Here is a 23,243-nt window from a genome sequence, read left to right as displayed (position 1 = left end):
TCCCAAAAGTGCTCTTTGCTGCCTTTTCTGGTTTTCTCCACTGAAGCCTCCTTCCCTCCTCTTCTCACCCATCTGGACACTCCTCACTTCCCACCCAGCTCCAGCACCTGCTCTCCTATCACATCCAAGAACCCCCCACACTGCCCGTCTATGCTTCCCTACCAGTCCCCTGACTGTCTCCATTTCAGGACAACCCCTGTGTTTCCATGTTTTCCACGTCTTCACAGGATAGATCAGTATAACTAGAGACTCAGAAAGGGCTGGCAGGACAAGAGACTCAGAAATACCCAAACCCAGGACATTAAACGTTTACGGTATTTTCAAATTAGGTGCATATTCTAGCACTTCAAAACTCAGACGAATAAAATGGAATAGCGTATATATTATTTTAAAGGTAGCAACTTTAGCAAGCCATAGGTTTTGTTCTTTGCTGTCAAAAAAAAAAAAAAAAAAAAAAATCTAACAGCCAGCCAAGTCTCCCTCCTTTGTTCACAACCACCTGAGTTAATAGTTCTCTGTTCCTTCTCTGTTCCGGATCATCAACAAGAAAATTGAGGGGAAAGCAAACTAATGGATCAACTTCAGATGCTAAATTGTGATCTCCCTCAGAACATGTTTAAAGTACAAGCAAAAACACCTTAAAAGCTTGCAAACAGGTATTATGCTTGAGAAGTACTGAAGAAAAGGGACTTATCTAAGCCTGGACACGCAGTTCCACTGATTTGTTATAATTAACAGTAAATATATGACTAAACACTTTGCTGGATTTTAGCCAGAAAATTCAATTCTGCAAAAGCCTGAGCACTCTTCTGCCAATATGAACATGTTCATGAAAGTTTCAAGTAAAACTTCCTATTACTAACAATCTGCTAAATGTCATACAGGCAGCAGCATATTCACTGATAATTGGTACTTTCTTAAACTGAACTGCATCTTTATTAATTTAAACAGGAAGCTGATGCAGGTATATCCGAAGATTCTTACAACACTTTCCTTTTATATGATCTATGCCTTTCAATAGGACAAGACATCCATGGTTAAGTTCCATTGCAGGTGCAGGTAGCTGGGTGAGGAGGAAGGGATTCTCCATCCCACTCTGCACCACCCAAAGGGATGCATGTTCCAGGCCTCTTGGACGATCAGCTCCATCACCTCCCCACCTGCCTCACCTTCCTGCCAGCTACCCTGTGGCTGCAAGAGGAGAAGTTTATGTTTTCCTTAAAAAACAAACAAACAAAAACCACCACAGAACTGGTCAGTACACAACAGTATTTTCTAGCAGATGACTAAGACGTGACTCGTCTGATGGGAGGCAGACATGTTCACATCTGGTCTCATCAGCACTGGCTGGTTGAGTGGTCAGCGAGAAGAGGAGGAGGAGAAGAAGGAAGCAAGCACTTTTTGCTGTAGTACTATAAAACACAAAACTGAAGCAGGTCAGCTCAACAGCACTTTGAAGGCATGCATCACTTCTCTCTACTGACCATGAAAACAACGTAAGGAGGCATGATCAGAGGTGGACATCTAAATTTAAATGTGGTGAAATAAATTGCATTTTCTTTGCTTTTTTCATCACAATCAGTGGGACACAGATGTTTTCCTCTGATATCTCCCTATGCCTCAGTACTTTAAAACACATTTATATGAACAATGGCTTTGTCACAGACCTGCATACATTAAAATTAAAAAATAAAAAATATAAATAAAAATATAAATTAAATTAAATTAAATTAAATTTTAAAAGATCTTCACATACATTAAAAACAATACAAGCCACCAGATGCACAAGAGAAACTTAAGACTGGTAAACTTCAAACTGAAACTGATTATGACCAAACTTTGTAAACAGCCCACAAATCACAGAAAAACACACCCCAAAGAACTGCAGCCATGCGAGAGGCTGCTGAGCGTTCACATGGCAACGCTGCACTCCAGACCCCACTGTGTCCCAGAGCCCAGCCCTCCCCTCAACCCAGCACAGCTCGGAGGGAAACTTTCTTGGAGGGGTTATCGAGGCGGGTTTGACATTATACAGTGAATGCACACACAGAAACCTAACTTTTGACTCTAAACATAAATGTAACATTTTTCAAATGTATAAAACTATATTTACAACAAATAAAATCAAACAAGAGCCAGTACATTATGTATCAGGTTTTTATACCAAACAGCTTCTTCCTTATCCAACAGACTCAGGAAGAATAAACTATACCTGACAAATACTTTTCACATCATTTGATGAACTACCAAAAGGAGTTCAATTGAGAAGGAAAAGAAATATTTCCATGGACTCATGGTAGTAACACCCAAATAGGCACAAAAAAAAGCTCACTAAAATATGCTTAGGTTTTGTACTTCCCTTTGTGGTACTTAATAAACATTCAGGATTGCTCACATATCTAAAAAGTTTAAAATTTCCATGTCATTTATACCAAAGACATTGTCATTATAAACTGTTAAGTACATAAATATAACCTTTACACCTGACTATTTATCTTTAATTATGTAATACGTTTTATAAGCAGTGATATACTACATTCCCTCCTAAAAATTAAAAAAAAAATAATCTAGCAAAATAGGATTTCTAAATATCAAGTATCATGAAGCACTCTGCTGTAAATAGTCCTTTTGAAATGCAAGTGCAAAAAAAAAAATCATTGGCACAAGATCAGTCACATTTCTGACAATGCAGAGCTTCTTATCTTAATTCTACATGTTTCAATGCTTTAACATAACATTAACACTAGAATGTAATCTGGAGACAATCTTCACGGCCACAGTACATTTTTATTTCATTACAATGGTACTTCATCAGTGCATTCACCCAGATTCTGCTTTCTGGCCACAAGTTACTCTGCTGCTTGTGAGTTGCTTTGTTTTTCCATAGCTAAATCACCACCATTTTTGTACTTGTCAGCAAAATAATCAGAGTCAAAGCTTACGGACAAATCAGGAGGACTTACATAAATGTTTCCATTGTCTATTGTGACTTTATGAATCCTTTGTTTGACTCCTTTTGACTGCCATTGTGGTGTTGGTGATGGATCCAAAGGGTTTATTCCTTCATATAATCCTTCTCCTGTTTCCAAAGTAATTTTATACTTGTGCCAAGGACAAACAATACATGCTTGACCATTGATATCCTGTGAGGAGAAGAAGAAGAAGATGAAGAAGAAGAAGAAGAAGAAGAAGAAGAAGAAGAAGAACCACCTGCAAGTCATCAGCTTCTGCTTCTTCTTCTGGAAGAATCTCTAGGGCAAAAGACATGCTTGGTGATCTGGCTGCATGGCTGTCTGTAATTTTACATATATAACCACTTCTTTTGATGTCATGTTCAGATGAAAGTATTCCAAAAAAATGCATTTGAGTTTCCACATGACTGTATGCCACTATATTATTTTTATTTTGCTTACGTACCTCTATTTCTCCAAGACATAAAGGGCCTCCTTCATCTGAAACATGGTAGAGGACAGTATTAATTTATGCAGCAGATGTTATGCTTAATAGTTGCAACATTGAGATCACACGTGCAAATATCTTACGGTAGCAGCGGGAGTCCATAGCATGAAATTTCCCTTCATGGTAGAAAACAACAACTTCTCTGCCATTGACTTTGGCTGTTGTTCTTTGGGACTTCTTTATATCATCTTCTTTGCCAACTAATATAAGACCATCTGGCTCCATTTCAACTGTTCCTGTGCTTGAGCTGTGCAAATCCACATCCTCAAAACAGAAAAAAAATATCAAAAATCCACTTACAGAGCAGTTCACATTTGGACTTCTATACATACAATGGATATCTCAGTCCCAGAGAAAACCCCTATCCACTTAACACGTGAGGCAAAAGGAGCAGAATTTTTTGTAAAAGACTATCACCATGCACACGAAGCAAAGCACAGGAGCTTGGTGATAATGCTCGGCCAACGTGTTCCCTAACAGAACAGGGACTAGGAGAACCAGCTGTTGCAAACCTGATACCTGAGGCTGAGGCAAGATAAATTCTCAATCACTATTCACTTACTCTGCACTTTAATTGCCACCTCCCCTCGAAACTTATATGCAAACAAATACAAGGATATAAATTTATATAAACAAATACACAAGGACACAAATTTATATAAACAAATACATAAGGACACAAATGCAAATATGAAATACCGTACAGTTTAGCTATGCAGTGGGTAGCATTTACACAGAAGTCCAATAGTGTTCTAAATAACATGGCTAGAAATACAAATTGGTACAACTTGCTAAAAAGTTTCGCCTGCAAAAGGGGGAAAAATGATTTATTAAGAAGTCATATTCAAGCTGGCCTTTTCAGCAAATCTTTATGTACTTCCCTCCCTCCTCATATGTATTTCAAATGTCTGATAGCTTCTCCCTCTCCCAGCAGACGACATGCTCACAAAACTGCCTTCCTATAAAATTTTCTGATAATTAGCTACTGTGTTCCAGATCCCCCAGTTCCCAGATCAACCACACCACCCTGCTCCTTCAGAACATCAGGCCAAAAAAGGTCTTTTCATGTGCTGAGGCCAAAGGGGAACCACGCACGGGGGGAATCCTGCTGCAGGGTGTGTAGAACCACGAAGAGCCACACGGTACCTTAGGTCCATGCCAGATTGCAAAGGAGATGAGAAAGCAGATGAAGAAATGGAGGCTCAGAATAATGAGATCCAGCATTGCCTTTCTTCAGCTGTGCCTATTGCAACTGTCCTGCCTTGCTCACATACGCAACAGCTTGCCTCGCTACCCCTCTTTATGTGCACATAGGAGGCGGCAGGGCCAGCCCCTGCAGCTCCAGAGGCAGGATGTATGGAGGCTCAGCACGGCTGAACCAGCTCTGCCAGGGCTGATAAGGACCAGGGACACGCTGGGTCTGGCCTGATAAGAAGATGAGAGCTCTGGGTTCCCCCTGCCACCATCCTCCCCGTGAGCCCATGCCACCACCGCCTCCTCCACGTGGGACACGCTGGACCAAAACCCTGCTCAGAGCCGCACACTGCCTTATGTGTTTGCTCAGGATCAGCAGCTGCGTGTTTCCTAATAAACTGTTACAGCAGGAACGCTGGTGTAAGTAATGGTGTGGCGTTTTCAGGGCCAGTTTTTATCTGATTTACACATGATCAACCATAAGGACCAATCCTCTGCTTTCCAGTTTACAGGAACTTCCACCCAGTCTTACCTAGAAAATGAAACGTCACTGTCAGACTCATGGGACGATCCAACAAAGCATTCACGCCTGTTTTCTTAAGAAAACAAGCATAGCACACAGCAAACTAGCCACAAGAACAGGAGCAGGAAATCCCTAAATTTTACTATTACCTTTTGGCCGACTTCGTCTATAAACATTCCAAACTGGTCACAATCTTAAAATGCAAAAGCCTGTAGTTAGGAACAAGGCACCACTAAAAAAATTGTATGTCTCTACACATACACACATAAAAATAGACACGCACACACACACATATCTACATGCCTCAACACACACACACGTATACATGTATCATAGAATCATAGAGTTGTCTGGACTGGAAGTGACCTTAAAGCCCACCCAGTCCCACCCCCTGCCCTGGGCAGGGCCCCCTCCCCCCAGCCCAGGCTGCTCCCAGCCCCGTCCAGCCTGGCCTTGAGCCCTGCCAGGGATGGGGCACCCACAGCTGCTCTGGGCAGCCTGGGCCAGCGCCTCGCCGCCCTCACGGGGAGAATTTCTTCCTGATATCTAATCTAAATCTACACTCTTTCAGTTTAACACCATTCCTCCTTGTCCTATTGCTATAGGCCCTGCTAAAAAGTCTCTCCCCATCTTTCTTATAAGCCCCCTTGGCCTTTAAGTGCTGGCAGGCTGCTTTAAGATGTCCCCAGAGCCTTCTCTTCTCCTGATGGAACAACTCCAACTCTCAGCCTGTCCTCACAGGAGAGGTGCTCCAGCCCTCTGGGCATCTTTGTGGCCTTCTCTGGGCTTGCTCCAACAAGTCCATGTCCTTCTTACGGTGGGGGCCCCAGAGCTGGACACAGTACTGTAGATGGGGTCTCATATTTCAACATATTTGGACATATGTATGTCCAAACCAGTATGAAAATAACACCTGGCACCAAACCTCCAGCTCATTTAGTAATGATATTTATACTGTTAACCTGGATTTTGTATACGTAAATTACCAGAGCATCATAGAATGGTCTGGGTTGGAAGAGACCTTAAAGACCTTCTAGTTCCACCCCCCCTTGCCATGGGCAGGGACACCTCCCACCGGGCTAGGGTGCTGGCAACCCAGCCTGTCAGCACGTTGTAGACCCCACATGGCCCAAGTGGTGTAAGCAATCAATAGCCAACAGCTTCATTTTACATTGCATAAGACTTGCATGCTTATCTACAGCCAACTGCAGATTAAGAGCTGCCCTGGCACATAGATGGTCCTCCAAAAGAAAGACTCTGAGACAACGTACACTTGTTAACATGCTACTGAGTTTGTTAAATGCACGGTGGCAAAAGACTTCCTTCCCTTAGAAAAGGAGCATGGTTACGGACTCCCCTTCACAGAAGACCTGTAACTAGACCCCTTCACTGCAGGCCGACTATTGGCCACTTTCTCATCCATGAGGTGGACGTTTACCTGCAAAGTACGAATGGAACATGAGAAGTTTCAACCTGGAGCATGCCAAGAGGCAGTGAGACCCCACAGGAGGCTTTGCAGTTTCTCACCGAGAGGAGTCATCAGTCAGGGACAGGACCCAGCATAAGGGAAGGGCAACAGACCTCCAAAGTGGTTTTCAGTCAATGTCACCTTTACTTCTTCCATCTCAGCTCCCCCCTTGGTGCCATTGGGAGAGCACAGCCTCCACAGCTGGACACAGACCAACGAAGACCTGTTTTTTCCTCCCTTTCTTTAAACAGCAAAGCCATGGGCACGAAGCATGGTTCTGGAGAGAGCTAAGCTGGTGAGCATCACTTGCCTATCAAAAGCACATTAAAATGGCAATTTGTCTGTCTGCCCTCTCACAGCCCCTTGCAAAGTGCACTCTCCATCAGACTTCAAGGTGAAATAATAATCAGTTTGGCTTGTTCCTGTTTTTTCCAGGCTGATGACCATGTTACAATCATCTATTCAAACAAGACAAGGAGTATGATGGCCCATAACACCCCCCCCCAGGTCCCATGACAGTGTCTTGGGCTACCAACAGGTACCAGAGCAGAACCTGGCAATGGAAGTAAAAACACTTCAATCAAAAAGAGAAATGGTTATTTCCCACCCACCCCCACCCCCCACACGCAAACACACTTCAAGATGATTTTCAACTAGATTTTTCCTGACGTTTTCTTAAGAGTTTGGCTGTTTTGAGGATTTCTGAGTCACCACACACCATGCTGGACGGAGGCGTCCCTGCAGCCAAGGGCCATCTGGTGGGAAAGGGATTTGTGAGCAGCAAAAGGATTGGTTTTCCGGCTAGAAATACAGCTGGGAATAACAGTGAGTCGTAGTTATTCACTGCTGCACGCTGCTCTAACTCTTTTTTCCCTCGTTGGGAGGGGGTGTGTGCCCCACGTGCCCCGGGAACGTGGGTGTCAGTATGGGCAGCCATCAGGGGCTGGCCTGGGTCCCAACACCTCCCATGTGGAGACCACAGCAAACAGAGACACGACCCCCTGCTCCCCCCACGCTCTGCCGCTCACCCCAGCTGTCCTCTGGAGGGGATGCTCACTGGGGGTGTCAGGGCAGGCAGCGGCGTCAGGCAGGAGGTTACTGAGCTGTGGGGAAGGACCCTGCCAGCCCCAGGCTGTGCCAGGGATGAGGACACCAGCGGGATGATGCCCACCAGTCCCGGCCGGTGCAGGGGATGAGGACCGCTGGGGGAAGATACCGGCTGGTCCCCGGTGGCTAAAGGGGAAGATGCCCGGCGGTCCCGGGCCGCGTCAGGGATGAGAGCTGTCAGGGTATGATGCCTGCCGGTCCCGGGCCGTGTCGGGGATGAGGACTGCTGGCCCCGGGTGGCGCCAGGGCTGAGGACCGCGGGGGGAAGACGCCCGCCGGTGCCGGGCAGGGGACGATGCTCGCCGGCGAAAGATGCCCGCGGGTGCCGGAGGCGGGGGGCGTGCGATCCGCCGTGCGCGCAGCCCACCCCCGGTGCCGTATGACGGCGAGCCCCCTATATATGCCTCCGGGGAGCGGTGCGCTGCCGCCGGGGAAGGTCGGCGGCCCGAGCGGCGGCTGCCCGGATGGCGGAAGACCCCTTCCCCCACGGCCTGAACCTCTCCGCCCCCGGCGCCCCCCCGTCCCGCCCCGTCCCGCGGGCGGCCTGCGCGGGCGCCGTGCTGCTGCTGGCGCTGGTGGGCAACGGGCTGGTGCTGCGGCGAGTGTGCGGGGGCCCGCGCCGGCGGCGGGACCTGCTGGTGGGGCACCTGGCCCTGGCCGACCTGGCGGGCTGCGGGCTGGCGCTGCTCCCGCCGCTGGCCGCCGACCTCCCCGGCGCCGCCGCGCCCCCGGGCGCCGCCGCCTGCCGCCTGCTGCCGCTGCTGCAGCGCTGCGGGCCGCTGGCCTCGGCCCACGGGCTGGTGCTGCTGGCGCTGGAGCGGCACCGCCCGGCGCTGCCCGCCCGCTGCCTGTGCGCCCTGGGCTGGCTGCTGGCCCCGCTCCTCGCCCTGCCCCAGGCCTTCGCCTTCCGCCCGGCCCCGCGCCCCGGCGGGCCCCGCTGCCGCAGCATCTTCGAGGAGCTGCCGCGCTGGCACGGCCTGGCCTTCGCCGCCTACGGGGCGGCCACCGGCTTCCTGGCGCCCGCCGGGCTGCTGGGCTGGGCCTGCGCCCGCAGCCTGGACGCCGCCCGACGGCGGCGGGGGCGCGGGGCGGGGGGCGGCGAGGGGCGGCCCCGGGGCCGGGCGCGGGCGCTGCGGCTGCTGCTGCTGCTGGCCGCGCTCTTCGCGCTCTGCCGCCTGCCCCGCTGCGCCGCCGAGCTGGGGCTGGCCTCGGCCGGGCGGCGGGAGGCGCCGCCGGCGCTGGGCATCGTGGCGGCGGCCAGCAGCGCCCTCAACCCCTACGCCTGCCTGCTCCTCCACGGCCGCCGGCACCGGCCGCGCCGCCTGCGGCGGGGCCCCTGCGGGAGCTGCACGGCGCCCGCCGCCGCCTGCTGCTGCCCCGGCCTCGACGGCCAGGGGCCGCGGGGGGCCACGCTCCGCCGCCCGCTGCGCCGCCGCGCCCCCGGCTCCCCGGGGCCCCGCGGGAGCCCCCGCGCCTCGGCAGCCCCCGTGCCCGAGCCGGCGGTGCGGCGCTAGCGGCGGCGGGGCCTCGCCCCGGGGGAGCGGTGGCCCCGGCGAGGGGACGGGACGGGGCTGCGCGCTGCGGGGCGTGTGGGCAGCCGCGGAGCGCTGCCCCCAGACCTTCACCTCGGCGGTGGCCGAGCCGGGGGTGTCGCGGGCTGGCTATTACCTGTCTGGCATGTTTCCGTGTCAGGCCCGGAGAGGGCAGAGCCGGCAGGGAGGCTGATGCTGTGCGAACTGCCCGAGCGCTGGTCCCATCCGCAGCCCGACTGACTGGTCCCTACAGAGCCTTACGCGTATTTCGGTCGTACCGTGTGGATTTCTTGGTACCTCATTCGGAAATAAAATCGGTCAGTACAAGAAATTTACTCTTTTTTGTTGTTGTTGTTGCCGTTGTTGTAGTCCGCTAGGAAAGTGTGGATGTGACCATTAGCTTTCGGGTGGGCTGGTGCGGTTCTTGGGTCGGTTAAATAGCTGTACAGGCTGAGCAGGGGGCTGCAGTGGTGTGTAGCTGTATAAAACACACCCCTGCTTGTGGCAAAAGTCTTCTAAAACGTGGTGTTTATTCCTGCGTGGCATGTGTGAAGGCAGAACAATGAAGCCGTACTGCTCTGAGACTATATCCTCGTTTAGCTCTGGTTTTATTTGTTAGATTTCCATTACACCCACTTCACCAGCTGAATGTGTTGACATTCGTTCATAATGTTCATGTTGACACTACCAGTTAAGCCAAGCCTACATTTTTCTGTGATTCAAGAGCTCTGTTTCTGTAGGACTGGGCACGAAGGATGTGCAATGTTTATAGCCGGTAGCATATGCGTATCAATACTCTCAATATGTTGACGACAGCTCACATGTATGAATATGCCGGAGCGAGAGCTCTGTACCTGCAGACAAACTGCAGCGTGTTTATGCTGTGATTGCATGAAGCTGTTTCTCACCCAAAGACCCTGGCTGTAGCTCCTGCGCGGCTGCTGCTGGTGCAGGGAACAGCACAGCCACCTGGGCAGGTCTCAGGAGCTGCACAGCTTTTTGAACAGCAATGTTTCTTTCCACGGGGAAGCTGCCAAGTGGGGCTTTTTAGTTCTAATTATCTAGCAGTGATCTGTGTGCATTTAGGCTCTCACCAACGATGCTCACAAGGGGGGCAAGGACAGTCGGTTCAGGGCAAGGCTTCTATTTGTGCAGGCTCTTTAGCAGGGCTTTTCCTTGCTTAGGTGATAAATCAGCTCTGGCTCAGCGACAGAGGACCTGAGGCTAATCATATTCTTGCTGTCTGGCTCTCACCAACCTATCCAAAAATTTCTTTACACTTTCCTCTTTCCTGTGGATATCACGTCTTGTCTCAGAACTGTCTCTTGCTGTGTGCTGGTGTCACGGGTGGAGAGATGCACTTCACTCCTAAGAGGGAAGCAGCAATATGTTTTATCGGTATAAACCAGCAATTGAACCAAGTTTGATAGTAAATGTGGCCGGTTTGACAAGATTTGATGGCAAGGTACACTTGATTATTTACTGCACAGAGGACAGAGCCAGAGAAGACTGTTGGGGGACCCTCCCGTTGAGTCATGAGGTTCAGAAAGGACACCCCTGCATTCCGGAATCCTTCTCAGAGGGGAGTTGTGGTGCGGATGGATCCAAACTTAGTCCCAGAGTTGGTCAATGGTTTCTAGCTGCCGGATTATATGTGCACTGCCAGTCCTTTGTACCACTTAGCCAGGATTTCAAAGTTTAGCATGCACTTAGTCACTTACCAAGAATCTGTTGGGGCGACGAATCTCTCAGCCTCAAAGAGTATGCCTGAGGGGTGTCCCCGCTCACGGGGATACCCTGCCATGCATGAGGGTTCAGCGGGCCCTGGGCTGCCCTTTATTTATGGGTTAAGATGATTGACTTACATTTTCATACTAACTAAAGAAGTTGGTTTCCTTCATACCCAGCTTGAGTCAGACCTCTACCAGCGTTGTGGTTAGGTGGGTGCATTGTTTTAGCCCTTGGCTGTTGTGGGGTTACCTGTCTCCCCAGAATCCTTTTCGAGTTGGAGGCAGCCATCACAGCCAGATGCATCATAGATGTAATGTAATATATAGCTGCCAACGGTAGTTATCACGTGAGCAGGGTTACGGAAATAAAGGTCAGGTTGAGGTGGGAGGACACTGTCATAGCTCCTGTTGTACTGCAGTTACATGTCAAGGTATCAGATGCTGACAGGTAGCTGTAGCATCTCAAGCTCAATGAGCTTCCTCTTGAGGAAGGCTGAAGGTGACCAATTTCCTTAGAAGAAAACATGACTCCAAAGCCAGTGACCTCATGTGATGTTTTTATTTATCTTTACAGTAATTGGTGTCTGCTCATAATTACTGCTGCTGACAAAGGGTCATTACAAAGGTGAGTAGAGGTGAAACTGGGCTGTGTAGATGGGACTGAACTTCATTCAGAAAGAAATAAATAGTGGTGAAGCTGAAATCACGCAGAAAGGGGCTGTGAAGAGCATCCTGCAGGCATTTGTTCTGGCTCCCTGATCTAGTGCAGGATCACACATACCTTGGCCATTCTTGACAAATAATTTCAACATTTTTTATTAAATTCCAGTGACAGAGTTTAGATAGCTTGACAGGCTGTTTACATGTCTAAGCACTTAAAAGTCCTTTCTTTCTCTCCAGACAGCTCATCAGAACAGCCCTACCAGAAAAACTTTTTCCGCTCTCAGTGGCAGCGCTTGTGGTGCTCCTGTATGAGCCTTAGTCATAGTTGAGGACTTGTCAAGTTTGTCTGATGGATGAAACACACCTAATATGATTCACAGGTCCATTATTTATAGTATTTTCTTACAAATCCTCTCATCTCTTTATGGCCTTAAGAGACAAAGCCACAAAGTGGAGACAATACCCTTTTTTTAGGAGATTCACTAGTGATAATAAAGTAATTGCCTCTTGTGTCTTTTCATTAAATGATCCTCAAACGTCACTGTCTTCCTTTGTCGCCACATCACGCTGTTGATTCATACTCCTCTCCTGGTTCTCAAAAATCTCCAGGCATGTGTTCTGGGTTTTTTTTTTGTTTGTTTGCTTGTTTGTTTTTTTGCTGCAAAACTGCAGCCTAGAAAGTTTGTTGTTCACCATTTTAAATATTTTCCCTTCATTTTGACCACGACTAATCCATGAAAAACTTCACCTGACTGATTGCAAATTATTTTTCCAGCTAATCGAGACTACTTTAGTTTTAGCCTGTCCTCAGAAGTGCTGACAGTTCTCCCAGGGTGCATTTTCTCACATTTAATAGAAGTGCCGAATCCTGCATTCAAATTACTAACTAAAAAAGTACCAACAGTACTACACCACGTTCTTGCAGACCTTATTTGATCAGCCTTCTGTCTTTAATTTTTGGTACCTACTACTGAGCTTTATTTTAGCCAGCTGTGAAGCTAACTTACAGTAATTTTATCTACTCTGTTGCCATTCCTTGCTTAAATTAAGATCAGGTAGACCATTGCCCAAGTGCATTCAAAGTCTGGATTTCCCCTCTGATTTATTTCTTACCGACTCGGCTAATTATCCTGACAAAGGCAGCAGGTTATTCTCATGTGATTTGTTGGCAAATTCACAGTGACAGTCTTGTACCTATCTGGTGACATCTAGGAACTTGCATTTGCAAAAGTAATTCCCTTTTTTGTTCATCTGGTCAGTAGCACCTCTCCTGCCTTTGTGAACACTTGCAGGTAAAAAGGAAGGTTCAGAAGCCCTTGGTAGTCAGAGGTAAATCTGAAGAGGCTGAATTGACCTGGCTACATCTAATAAATACATCTGGACCTGCTGGCATTCCAGCCTGCCCCCTTCTCCCTTTCACTGCACTGTGTCTCTTCACTGTTAATACTACGTAAGTTGTTTAGCATGTTTGAAAAACAGGGGGGTTTGCCCTTCGTTAGCTGGCCAGCCTTGCAGATTGCAAACCTCACTCGGTTTGTGTTACAATAATGCAGATGCGTTAGCACAGTAAGGCAGAGTAACCGAGTATGATAAATGCGTCTGTTTTGGACTGAAAATTAGCTCAATTCTGCACTGACACAGGTAGATTGTTTATTGCAAACAGAGGTTGGAAGGCATTAGGGGGATTTTGCCTTCTCTCCTGACTCTTCAGAACAAAGGTTCACAGGCAAGTAATAACTTGCAAAACTCAAAGTTTGCTTTTAACAAACAAGTCACTATCTTCTCTTTAAATAAGCATTTTAAGATGACCAGGTATAAAAACAAGTACTAGACAGACTTAGGATCCGATCACAATCCACTGCTGGTTGGCTCACATGCCATAGAATTGCCTTGCGAGGGGGTATCCCTACCTCCTGATGCGGTAGCTCTACTTGCAAGCCGGCGCATTCCTGGGCTTTCCTGCGTTTTCTGGAAACCTGCTCCCATGCACTGGGCTTCTTTGGACAGTCTGTGATAAAATAAGTTTTTGCAAGGAATTCTGGTAAGAAGTTTGTTTTTCCAGGTTTTTTTTCCATTTCACAGAGTATCACAAACTGCACTTTTGTAAGCTTAATACTTACAAAGAAATGCATCTTACAAGCTCGTGTCTTTACAGAAACCACTGTCTGCAGAACTGACAGAATACAATTTTCCCTAGTAATTCTTTAAACATTCAGTCGTTAAAAAAGCACACACAAAACACATCCAGTTCACCATAATTTTATTTTAATACATTCTGTACAATGTACTCTCTGACAAGTGAAGTTTATTTGTTCTTTTCCCTCCTGAAGAAGCTTTCATAGGGATATGTTTATTTTCTCTACTTATGCAGCTGCTTTACATTACACCACTAAGACATGGGTTTTTTTAAAATAATTTCATTGCTATCTGAACTCATTTTAGCAAGAATTATAACGACATGTGCTACAGTGTCTGAAGGGTTTTTAAAAACTATTAATTTGTTCCTTGCCCACAAAAAACCCCAAATAACCTGGAAAACATGCTACCATAGCAGTAAGTAGTGTACGGTTAGGCTTAATGTCCTATGAACACAGATGTAGAAAACAGCTAAAACATTCTAATTCTAGTGTGGGAAGTAATTTATGAAATGCATGTGGAGTGCTTAGCTGTCAGAAAACACAAGTATTTTTCAAGTTTATTTTTACTAGCTTACTGCTACTGGTGAGCACTTCATTACAGATTCTAGAAAGCATTCACGCAGGAAGTATAATGTCATCCTGAGTTGTTACTATAGCAGCAACAACTGTGATCAAGAATAAGTAAACCTAAGTGCGGCTACAATTATGTTTTTCTTAAGCAGAAGAGTTACCAGCTAAATCTTCCATCTTCAAAAACTGCTTTTTTTTTTTTTTGGTCACATCCCTCAAAAAATGTCAAATAGTATTTTTATGTTAACTTTTTCTCCAAGCTTCAGTTTTGTCTCCTCTGTGTACATTTCAGGTTCCAGTTCTCCACGCACTGATGCACATTAAAACATATGCCTGCAGAATCTCACTGCATAATGGAGATTTATTCAAGAAGCTTTCATCTTATGCTATGCGAATCAGACTATTACTTATCATCAGAGGGGTTTGTTTGTTTTGTGGGTTTTTTTAATTTCTGACAGTGACCAGATTCCTCTTCACCTGCACATATGTTCAACTAGTAGCCTATGCATATTATGAAATTTATTTGAACAGCAAGGAGTGATAAGTACCAGATCCAAAAGCAAGAGATAGAAAGCCAATCTTGAAAAGATGGGAGTCAACCACATATGAAACAGGAATGCTGACACAGTAAATACTCGAATAAACTGCATCCATATTCAGACCAGCACTAGCTGTTAACTTTCTGATTATATTTTAACCACTATAGCTTCTCGAAGGTGGATGAATGTGTATTCATTGTAGACTTAAAATCTGCCTTGATGGAAAGTTGGCTCCAGCACATTCCACTGTAATTGGTATCCGACTCCACTAAATTTTATAATCCTTGCTTTAGTCTGTCCTTAGAAATGAAAATTTGTGGTGAGTTCTAATGCTTAATACTCTGCATTTTTGCAACCAGGTAAATATTCCATACATGCAATTAGTACTTAAGTACTATCCTTCCTACATACACTTAAGTGTTACAGAACTGTAGTATCTAAAAATCTAGATTTGTTGCGCTGGCTAGTTACATAAAATGCTTTTGGCTTTCTCACACAAAGCAGTAATTGTTTGGGCATCTTTGCTGTCAATAGCTTATATAAGAATAACTGTAATACTTGAAATATAGCATAATATTACAAATGCAGAATGTTTTCATATCATTAGTTATATAAAATCTAGGTGGTTTTTATTTACTTTGACTAAGCCACTTGTCAATTGCATTCTCATATTTTTTTGGTTCCTTTAACCAGTCTTGATGCCACCTAAGGTTGGCAATAACATTTGAGTAATTCTGGCCCAAACTTTGTTTCCAACTGATAAACTGTCTTTTGTTATACTCCTTAACAGAAGAAGAAACATTTGGATAGTTTACTATTGAGCGAAGTAGTGTGTCCAAGGAATGTACAATTATTGGGAATTTTACGGCAACATTTGTTAGCTCATCTGGATCAGCAGTAAGGTCTGGAACAAAGAAAAAGTCAGTTAAAAGCCAATTTGCATTTAAGTAAATCAATTCAGTCAGTTAGAACATAGAGGTTGTAACATACCAAACAGTTGTGGAAGTACTGAATGGCCATCTGAGTACGCGATATATTTCCATTTGCCAGTTCGAAGCATGTACATGGAAGAATTGACATTGCATCCGTGGTACTCGCTCAGCACCCATGAGGGCCGAAGCCCTCTGGCTGACGCTTCATTTTCAGCCTTTCCACGTAGCAGCGGTGTAAGCGAATATCCACTGAGGTTCTGTGGCACAGGAATTCTTGCTACATCTGAGCAAAGATATACAAAGTCAAAACGCTACTGCAGTTAACTGTGATTGAAAAACCCTAATGTAATGCTACAGATGTCTGAACATAAATTCTATTTCATTAATAAAACAAACATTTGTAATTATTCTTCTTGTAGAACACCGGAACCAAACATACGTAAATATTAAGAAAAACCTTAAGGAACTTTCCAAAGTGAGCTACCCACTATCTTGATCAAAAGCACTATCAGCTATGTCTAAGTCAATCTTTAACAGATGTTTTTAACTTTTTAACAGTTATTAACTGATCATAATAGCCTCCAGTGATAGGTGGTGCTTTTTTGTTATTTTTAATCATTTTACACCCTTCCCTCCTGCTCTGACCATATCAGGCAGGAGAAAGAGATGTCATACCATGAAAGGACCCTACAAGCTCCATATCCAACATAGCCTAACCATTCATTTCTTTGGTAATAATGGTGCTAAGCACCTGTCTAGCATCCTTTATCAGTGAGTTACAAAATACTTTACGAAAGGTGGCCTTTATAAGTTATCACCTATAACTGGTGGGGAAACCGAGCAACACGTGGCCACTTGCTTCTCTGGCAGGGCTGGAGATAAAGATGGTATCAGAGGTGGTATCAATACAGTGCACATATGGAAAAACTGGATGACTCTATAGCTTGCTAGATGGCCCCTAGAAGATGCTGTAACTTGAATAAGCTTCCTTCATATCAACTTAAAAACATCTCTGGCTTCCAAAGATCAGATCAGTATTAAGAAGCTGCAAAGACTCTCAGAGACATTCTGAAAAACACGGATGAGAATCCCAAGCATGTTAGCTAAACTCTGTTGTGTCTGGAAAATGGGGTATGACAGTAATGATGTTTTAAATCACCCTACTGAACATAGCAAGTAGTCATCTAAATTCAACACTTTCCATTTCACAGAGCACCGTGGTAGTATTTTATCTTCTGTGCTATGCCAAGTGGTGATACTCAGATATATAAACTGCCCACAGGTGACTTTTCCCTTCATCAGCACATACCTTCCTTTTTCTCCTCTGCTTCTATAGCATATATACCTGTCAATAATCTGTAGTTCTTCCTCTAGTAAATAAAAAGGCCAGCATTTGACTAAGCACTAGGAAGACCTGTAACATGTAAACCCAGTAGCTTCTGGCATGTGGGCTAAAAACTTGAAAAAATACATATGATATTTGAACAAATGAAAAAGGGATGTAGGCCTTCCTCTTCTGTCATCCGAAACCAGTAACGCTATTCATTGCAGTAACTGCATTTACATGTGAAGAATGCTCCAGGCTGGCTGGCACCTTCAGTAGTTCCTGCTTTCCAACAGAGATCCAAAGGTACCTCCGTACAGACCAACAAAGCTAGTGCTGTCTGGAGGAAAGGTTATGCTACAACCTGTCAAAAAATCCTGGCTGAATTACCTGTATCACCCAGATTCTGCTGGAATCAAAACTTCTGTACCACACTCACTATAGGGTGCACTGAATGCTGAAGTCAATAAAGGAGGAAGTATTGAGCAAAACATTTAGACGGCGCCTTAAAAGAGATTATTGCCCTGAGACAACTGAAAGCAAAGGGATTAAATTTATTACAAAAAAAGACTTGAAATCTATTTCCTCACTAGTCAGCAGCAGCATGCAGCCTGAAGAGATAATAGTTGACAGAGATGATTCTTCATGTTTTCACATTTATCTTGAGCTAAGTGCCTTTTTTGACATTCAGATTACAGGAGAGGGGAACTGCCAGAACAGAAGGAAAGGACTTAAAAGTTCTGGGAAGAAAAAAAGAAGGAGGAAAAGAACAAGAAGGAAGGATGTTAAACCATCTGACCAATTATATTACTTGGGGAAAAGGCACAAAGAAGAAAAAAAGATATTTTTAACTCTTTACATATGATACCAGAACTTACTGAAGAACCACATCTAACACAGATGACTACATATATAAAAGATTTGATATCAGAATTTGGAAGAGAAAGCTACTCAGTTTATAGCCTGTTTTCAACTGCTTCAGAAGTTTTGAGAGGAGAGAGGCAGATAAATATCGTTTGTGTAGAAAATCAACTTAAAACAGTACAGAAAATGATTTTTCATTGGCTTTTACTGCTAGAAGTACCATTTTACCTACTGCCCCACGATCTCTCAGGCAACTGCAGTATACACATGACACTTCTTGAAGGGCAAGCTTTGCAGACTGCCTTGAAAAGAACATTTTTCTAGCCTAAAAGATCCCAGATAAAGCCTCAAATAGTGAATTCACCTAATGTTTAGATCTAGTGAGATTCATGTCTTGCATGATTTATCACAAGTAACTGTTCAAAAATTCACTCTTAAAAGTAATTTCCATCTGTAAGTAATTCATTGTCAGTTCTTTTTATTTGATTTTTCTGCCCCATAACAAATATTTCCATATCCAAGAAAGTAAGAATGGATATCCATTATCATAAACTATTACACTTGCCCTTTCTATACAAAGCTTTTATCACATTTTTTCCACATGACCCTTCATAAAGGATATTCCTTTGATAAGATAATGAACCTGCTATCCTTTCAGGTTTAATCTCATCTCTGGATGCATTTACACTGTAATTTCTACAGTAAACCATCAGGTATAAAGACTAGCAGGGATTATTAATATCTAAAGCAGAAGTGACTGTTACAAAAAAAAAGGTGATAAAACAAAAATAATCCTATAAATAATCATTCACTGTAATTGTGTTGATGACAGTTAACAGTAGTAAGGAACATCATCAGCTCCTTTATTTAATTTTGACATCATATTTTTGCATTTTGTATTAAGTCCATATGTATGCTCCACAGATAAATTATCTCCTTTTGTGTTGCTACATTGCCTCACAAAAAGGAGATATAATTCTGATTATAATACAAATGCATGGTAATAATAGTAACTGGGGAGGGGGGGAAAATCACGTGAAATGACTTGACTCACCAAGCATAGTTGGATATATATCCACAAGAGATACCACATTTGGTATTTGCTGCTGTTCTTTTATGCCTGGCCCCATAACTAGAAGAGGAACATGCGAACTTCCTTCATACATGCTCATTTTATAGAACTGCCGGTGTTCCATGGCAAGTTCTCCATGATCTGCAGTGAATATAACAACTGTTTCTTTAAGTAGCCCAGTATCTCCCAGAGCTGAAATAATCTCACCTGCAACAAGAAAGATATTGAAAAGGATATGTTCAAAATAATCCTTTCAACTTCAGTACCTGCAAAGCAGCATGAAACACTGAGAAATCCTAGTCAGAGGGTTGGAAGCTCCTCTCTCTGCCACAGAGGGCAAAGCCCAAAGTGTTCAGGCCCAGAGTAACATACAGTTGTCAATGAGTTGCAAGGGTCTGGCTCCCAAGGAAGTGTGGAGGGTAACAACCACAAAAATTTCAAAAAGCAAGGATGCACCACAGGACAAGCTCCATTTCTGCTATTGTCACTTTTGGTTAATTTCTAGCATAACTAGTAATAGTTATTAAAACAGCAGTAAAATAGGTCATGAGAAGTTCTGACATTTAGGGTGAAGCACTCTTGACGTATCCACCTTATATATAACCAGTGGAAGTTTCTCCTTCCTGTGCCAACATACCCACAGACAGGGGTTTGTGCAACACAGACAGGGCCAAGATCAATGAAGTTGGTAATTAGGCAAAGCACTTACACATCTTTAACATTAAAACACTAAGACGGTTCTTGCTTAACAGACATTAAAAACTTAAAATACATTACCAAATTAAACTGCAGTGCAGCTACCTGGGAATACCTTAATTTCCTAAAACTGTCAGGCTCGTGTTGATCTCTTTTCTTTCATAAAATGTGGAAGAGTAGATGTGTGTCTTTTAAATTACTTCTAACATTGCTAAAATATTAGCTTATTTATTCATTAATTTTGTATTAGAATACAAGGAAATTCTTGTTCTTTCATGGCCACTTCTCAAATTAAGAAATAAGATACTGTAAATGAAGACCGATTTGCATTGTAACTTCTATGTATGTAGACCTTACTGCAAACTAGGAAGAATTCGGAATGCCTAATTAATTCTTCTTTTTTCTTCTAACTTTTTATAATTTGCTGCTAAAGGTGACGTCAAAGGTAACCTTATTGTTTAGTCTATGTGTAATAGCTGTCGTCCAGTCTATGCATTTGAAAAAATCTCCAAGGAAACTGCTTATGCCCTAAAATGTATCTTTCCTTCCAGCTCTGCTTTGCTGGTCTGTCCCCTTCACAACTGTTTCCATTATTTGAGTTAGAACTTAATCAAAGAGTATTCTGCTTCTTTTGTATATGAGCCAAGTAATGTTTTACTGGGCTTTTACAGGGCCTCTGACTGGTGGTTGTGATTACTTTTCAGAGTGCTCTGTCTCCTTGCAACAGCCTTAAAAGCTATCCAATTATTTATCATATAGACTGGTAAGCAACAGTCATGTGACTTAGTCCCAGATCTGAATTGTGGTTCCCCCCCCTGCCCTGCTACGCTGCCCGCCCCCCCCCCCCCCCCCCCCCGCCACCACCAAGAAAGCCCCTATAAGCATTTTTGTAAAAAATTCAGCACAAGAAAACCCACCGTATAATGAAACATTACCTACCCAGCATGGCATCTGTCTCTGCACACATAGCATAATAAAATGCTCTAATATTTCTCACTTCTTGCTTTGTAAACTCTCCTGTGCAATTCTTGGTGTAAGACGAGTAATAGTCTACTGGATGCATCTCTGAAAAAGAAGACCATCTGGGTATTTTAATAGCTTCATAAGTTACCTAAAAATGAGAGGAAATTTACATTACTTCAGCAACTAAATTAAAGAATTTTTAAAAGAATGGATTTAATTTACAACTTTTTAGCATAAATTCAGAGCAATCAATTTGTTGTCCAGGAAACACCAGCTGCTTACATGTTACATGGTGCTGCTACCTCCTCAATACTTCCCCTCTGCTTCCCCAGGTATCAAGTGATTTTAAAAGAAAGCTTTGAATTCTGCTAGAAACTAAGGTTAGGGGCCAATATATGCTTTACCAGCCGATGTCTTTCTTTAAGACAGACACTGCAGAACAATCTTCTAGAACTGTACTCTAGAGAAAATACAGAAATACTGGCATAGTGTCTCATCAAAGTAGGATAACTACAAAGCATATGTACAAAAAATAATGGGAGCTTAAGTGAACTTACAGAACAACATGGAAATTCACTTAAATTTGGGAAGGTCTGCAGGACAGTGGATGACAAGTCTTGACATCTTGATAAAAACAATTCAGTACATTAGTCCAATTTTCTAATACTTTTTTATTTGTTTCTACAGATGTCAATCCATTTAATTATAATGCAGTGTAAGATCAGTTTGAAACTAAAAAGTGGGAACCAAACAATTACAAATAATGCTGGATTTCTATATTCAAACTGTGCAGTCACAGACATTGTGTGCTGCAGTACCAGCTTTAGAGCCTCAAAGTCTGACATACATTTAGCCTAGGCAGTCATACTTGTAAGTGCGTGCTGTGTTTAACAGAGTTAATTACTCCTATATTGTGGACTTAAAGCACAAATTATCACAAAGCAGAGAAGATGTAATCTCAGTATGGACAACTTCAGTTTATTAAATAATAAAACCACACCTCTGAAAATCTTCTCTAACAAACAGAGGCGAGGCCTACATTATGGCACAGGAACTCTGGTGCCTGTCCAGCACCTTCCCAGGGCTGCAGCCACAGCTCCACACCTGAGCTGGCCCCAAACGTGTAGCGCTGGCTCCTGATAAAATACCCAAGATGAAATACTGTCCAAGGGCCTCCACGCGGCACAAAAGCAATCAGGCCAAAGCTGCCCCTGGAAGCATTACATCCCTGTTTATTGGTGTAGCAATTTAAGTGTCAAACCCTGCTGAACCCCATTTGGTTTTGCCCCATGTGTGGCATGGATGACTGAGAGCTGTCTAGGGAGCTACTAGCATAGTGTCTGTCTCTTGAGCACATGCTAACATCATGTTGACCACCAGAGCTGTTACAGCCATGTGTTCTAGTACCCATAAAGTTCCACTTCCCATGACAGTCAATACTCTTTCTTACCTAGCACACGTATTAAGTCATAGAATCATTTAGGTTGGAAAAGACCTTTAAGATCACCAAATCCAACCATTAACCCAGCACTGCCAAGCCGACTGCTAAGCCATGTCCCCAAACGCCACATCTACATGTCCTTCAAATACCTCCAGGGATGGTAACTCCACCACCTCCCTGGCCAGCCTGTTCCACTGCCTAACAACCCTTTCAGTGAAGACGTTTTTTCTTAATATCCAGTCTAAACCTCCCCTGGTGCAAGTTCAGGCTGTTTCCTCTCCTATCATCTGTTACTTCAGAGAGACCAACATCTAAACAGCTGTTAAGACACCAAGAGTTGTAAGTGCCCACAGGGATAAAACCTGGCTTTGTAATAGACAGACAGACATACCAAAACATAAATTTCTTTTAGGCCCTATAGAAAATAGGCTGCAAGAAGAAATAATGGAAAACAGAATAATAGCAGACAACTGCTTCAGTCATCTCCTGATTGCTGAAGGTCCTTGGCTAAATAAACTCACATTTTAGACTTCTCAAAGGGTATTTATTAGTTGCTTAAGATATAATGGGAGCAAAGAGTGTCTCTCTCCATCCATCGTTTGTCAGAAGACTGAACTCTATTCTATAGGACTACAACCTAGTTTGAAGGATTCACAAAGTCATAATGCCTTTGTCTGTCTGTTGTATTTCATAGCTAGGAAAGAAGCCACACGTCCTGAAAAAGTGCCAGTTTGTGCAAAATAGAGGGGACCATCTGCTTAGTTTAGCAACACAGGGTTTCATAAACATACCGAGTTGATACTCCGTTCTGTATAAGCTCCCTAGTAAACACAATTTAAGTCAAGTTCATCTTTGCACTCAAACTTCTTCATGAGATTGAGCTCTGGCATTTTCAAAGACTGCTCCTTCCATGGCCAAAACACAGATACATCCCAGAAGAATCAGCCAATGGTCAATAAACGGTAATATGTGGGTCACACAACTGAGTATGTATGTATATGTAGTGGTGAAAGGACCTCAGCAATAAC

The 23,243-nt window shown here is 44.2% G+C and overlaps 3 protein-coding genes across 5 annotated transcripts in view; 1 reads left to right on the top strand and 2 right to left on the bottom strand.

The window, feature by feature from the left end:
- Positions 1–2,143: 2,143 nt before the first annotated feature.
- RFESD (Rieske Fe-S domain containing) lies at positions 2,144–4,924 on the bottom strand. The gene is made up of 4 exons (XM_056325289.1): positions 4,606–4,924; positions 3,543–3,723; positions 3,418–3,452; positions 2,144–3,143 (listed from the first exon to the last, which is right to left on the bottom strand). Exons 1-4 carry the CDS (start codon positions 4,681–4,683, stop codon positions 2,850–2,852), a joined length of 588 nt encoding a protein of 195 aa, XP_056181264.1. The 5' UTR covers positions 4,684–4,924; the 3' UTR covers positions 2,144–2,849.
- A 2,351-nt stretch (positions 4,925–7,275) lies between these two features.
- GPR150 (G protein-coupled receptor 150) lies at positions 7,276–11,966 on the top strand. The gene is made up of 3 exons (XM_056325801.1): positions 7,276–9,600; positions 11,588–11,638; positions 11,914–11,966. The coding sequence occupies exon 1, from the start codon at positions 8,216–8,218 to the stop codon at positions 9,263–9,265; it is 1,050 nt and encodes a 349-aa protein (XP_056181776.1). The 5' UTR covers positions 7,276–8,215; the 3' UTR covers positions 9,266–9,600; positions 11,588–11,638; positions 11,914–11,966.
- The window catches only part of ARSK (arylsulfatase family member K), a 27,899-nt gene continuing 16,214 nt past the window's right edge, over positions 11,559–23,243 (bottom strand). For all 3 annotated transcript variants that reach the window (XM_056325798.1, XM_056325800.1, XM_056325799.1), the window contains 4 exons: positions 20,751–20,922; positions 19,098–19,322; positions 15,914–16,138; positions 11,559–15,827 (listed from right to left, as the gene is read on the bottom strand). In XM_056325798.1, the coding sequence (XP_056181773.1) occupies positions 15,553–15,827; positions 15,914–16,138; positions 19,098–19,322; positions 20,751–20,922 (897 nt within the window). In that variant the 3' untranslated portion in view covers positions 11,559–15,552. The remainder of the gene's footprint in view (positions 15,828–15,913; positions 16,139–19,097; positions 19,323–20,750; positions 20,923–23,243) is intronic.

This window comes from Falco biarmicus, chromosome Z (assembly GCF_023638135.1).
Source record: "Falco biarmicus isolate bFalBia1 chromosome Z, bFalBia1.pri, whole genome shotgun sequence".
NCBI classification, from domain to species: domain Eukaryota; kingdom Metazoa; phylum Chordata; class Aves; order Falconiformes; family Falconidae; genus Falco; species Falco biarmicus.
The sequence above is the reverse complement of the archived record's forward strand: the minus strand, read 5'-3'. Positions and strand labels throughout refer to the sequence as shown.

Excerpts from the sequence above, each read along its gene's own strand:
- GPR150 (XM_056325801.1), top strand. The coding sequence starts at position 8,216 with ATGGCGGAAGACCCCTTCCCCCACGGCCTGAACCTCTCCGCCCCCGGC.
- RFESD (XM_056325289.1), bottom strand. The coding sequence starts at position 4,683 with ATGCTGGATCTCATTATTCTGAGCCTCCATTTCTTCATCTGCTTTCTC. Across the intron at positions 3,453-3,542 it reads TATGGACTCCCGCTGCTACC|ATGAAGGAGGCCCTTTATGT; the intron begins GTAAGATATTTG and ends ACCATGTTTCAG. Across the intron at positions 3,144-3,417 it reads TATGTCTTGGAGAAATAGAG|GATATCAATGGTCAAGCATG; the intron begins GTACGTAAGCAA and ends TTCTCCTCACAG.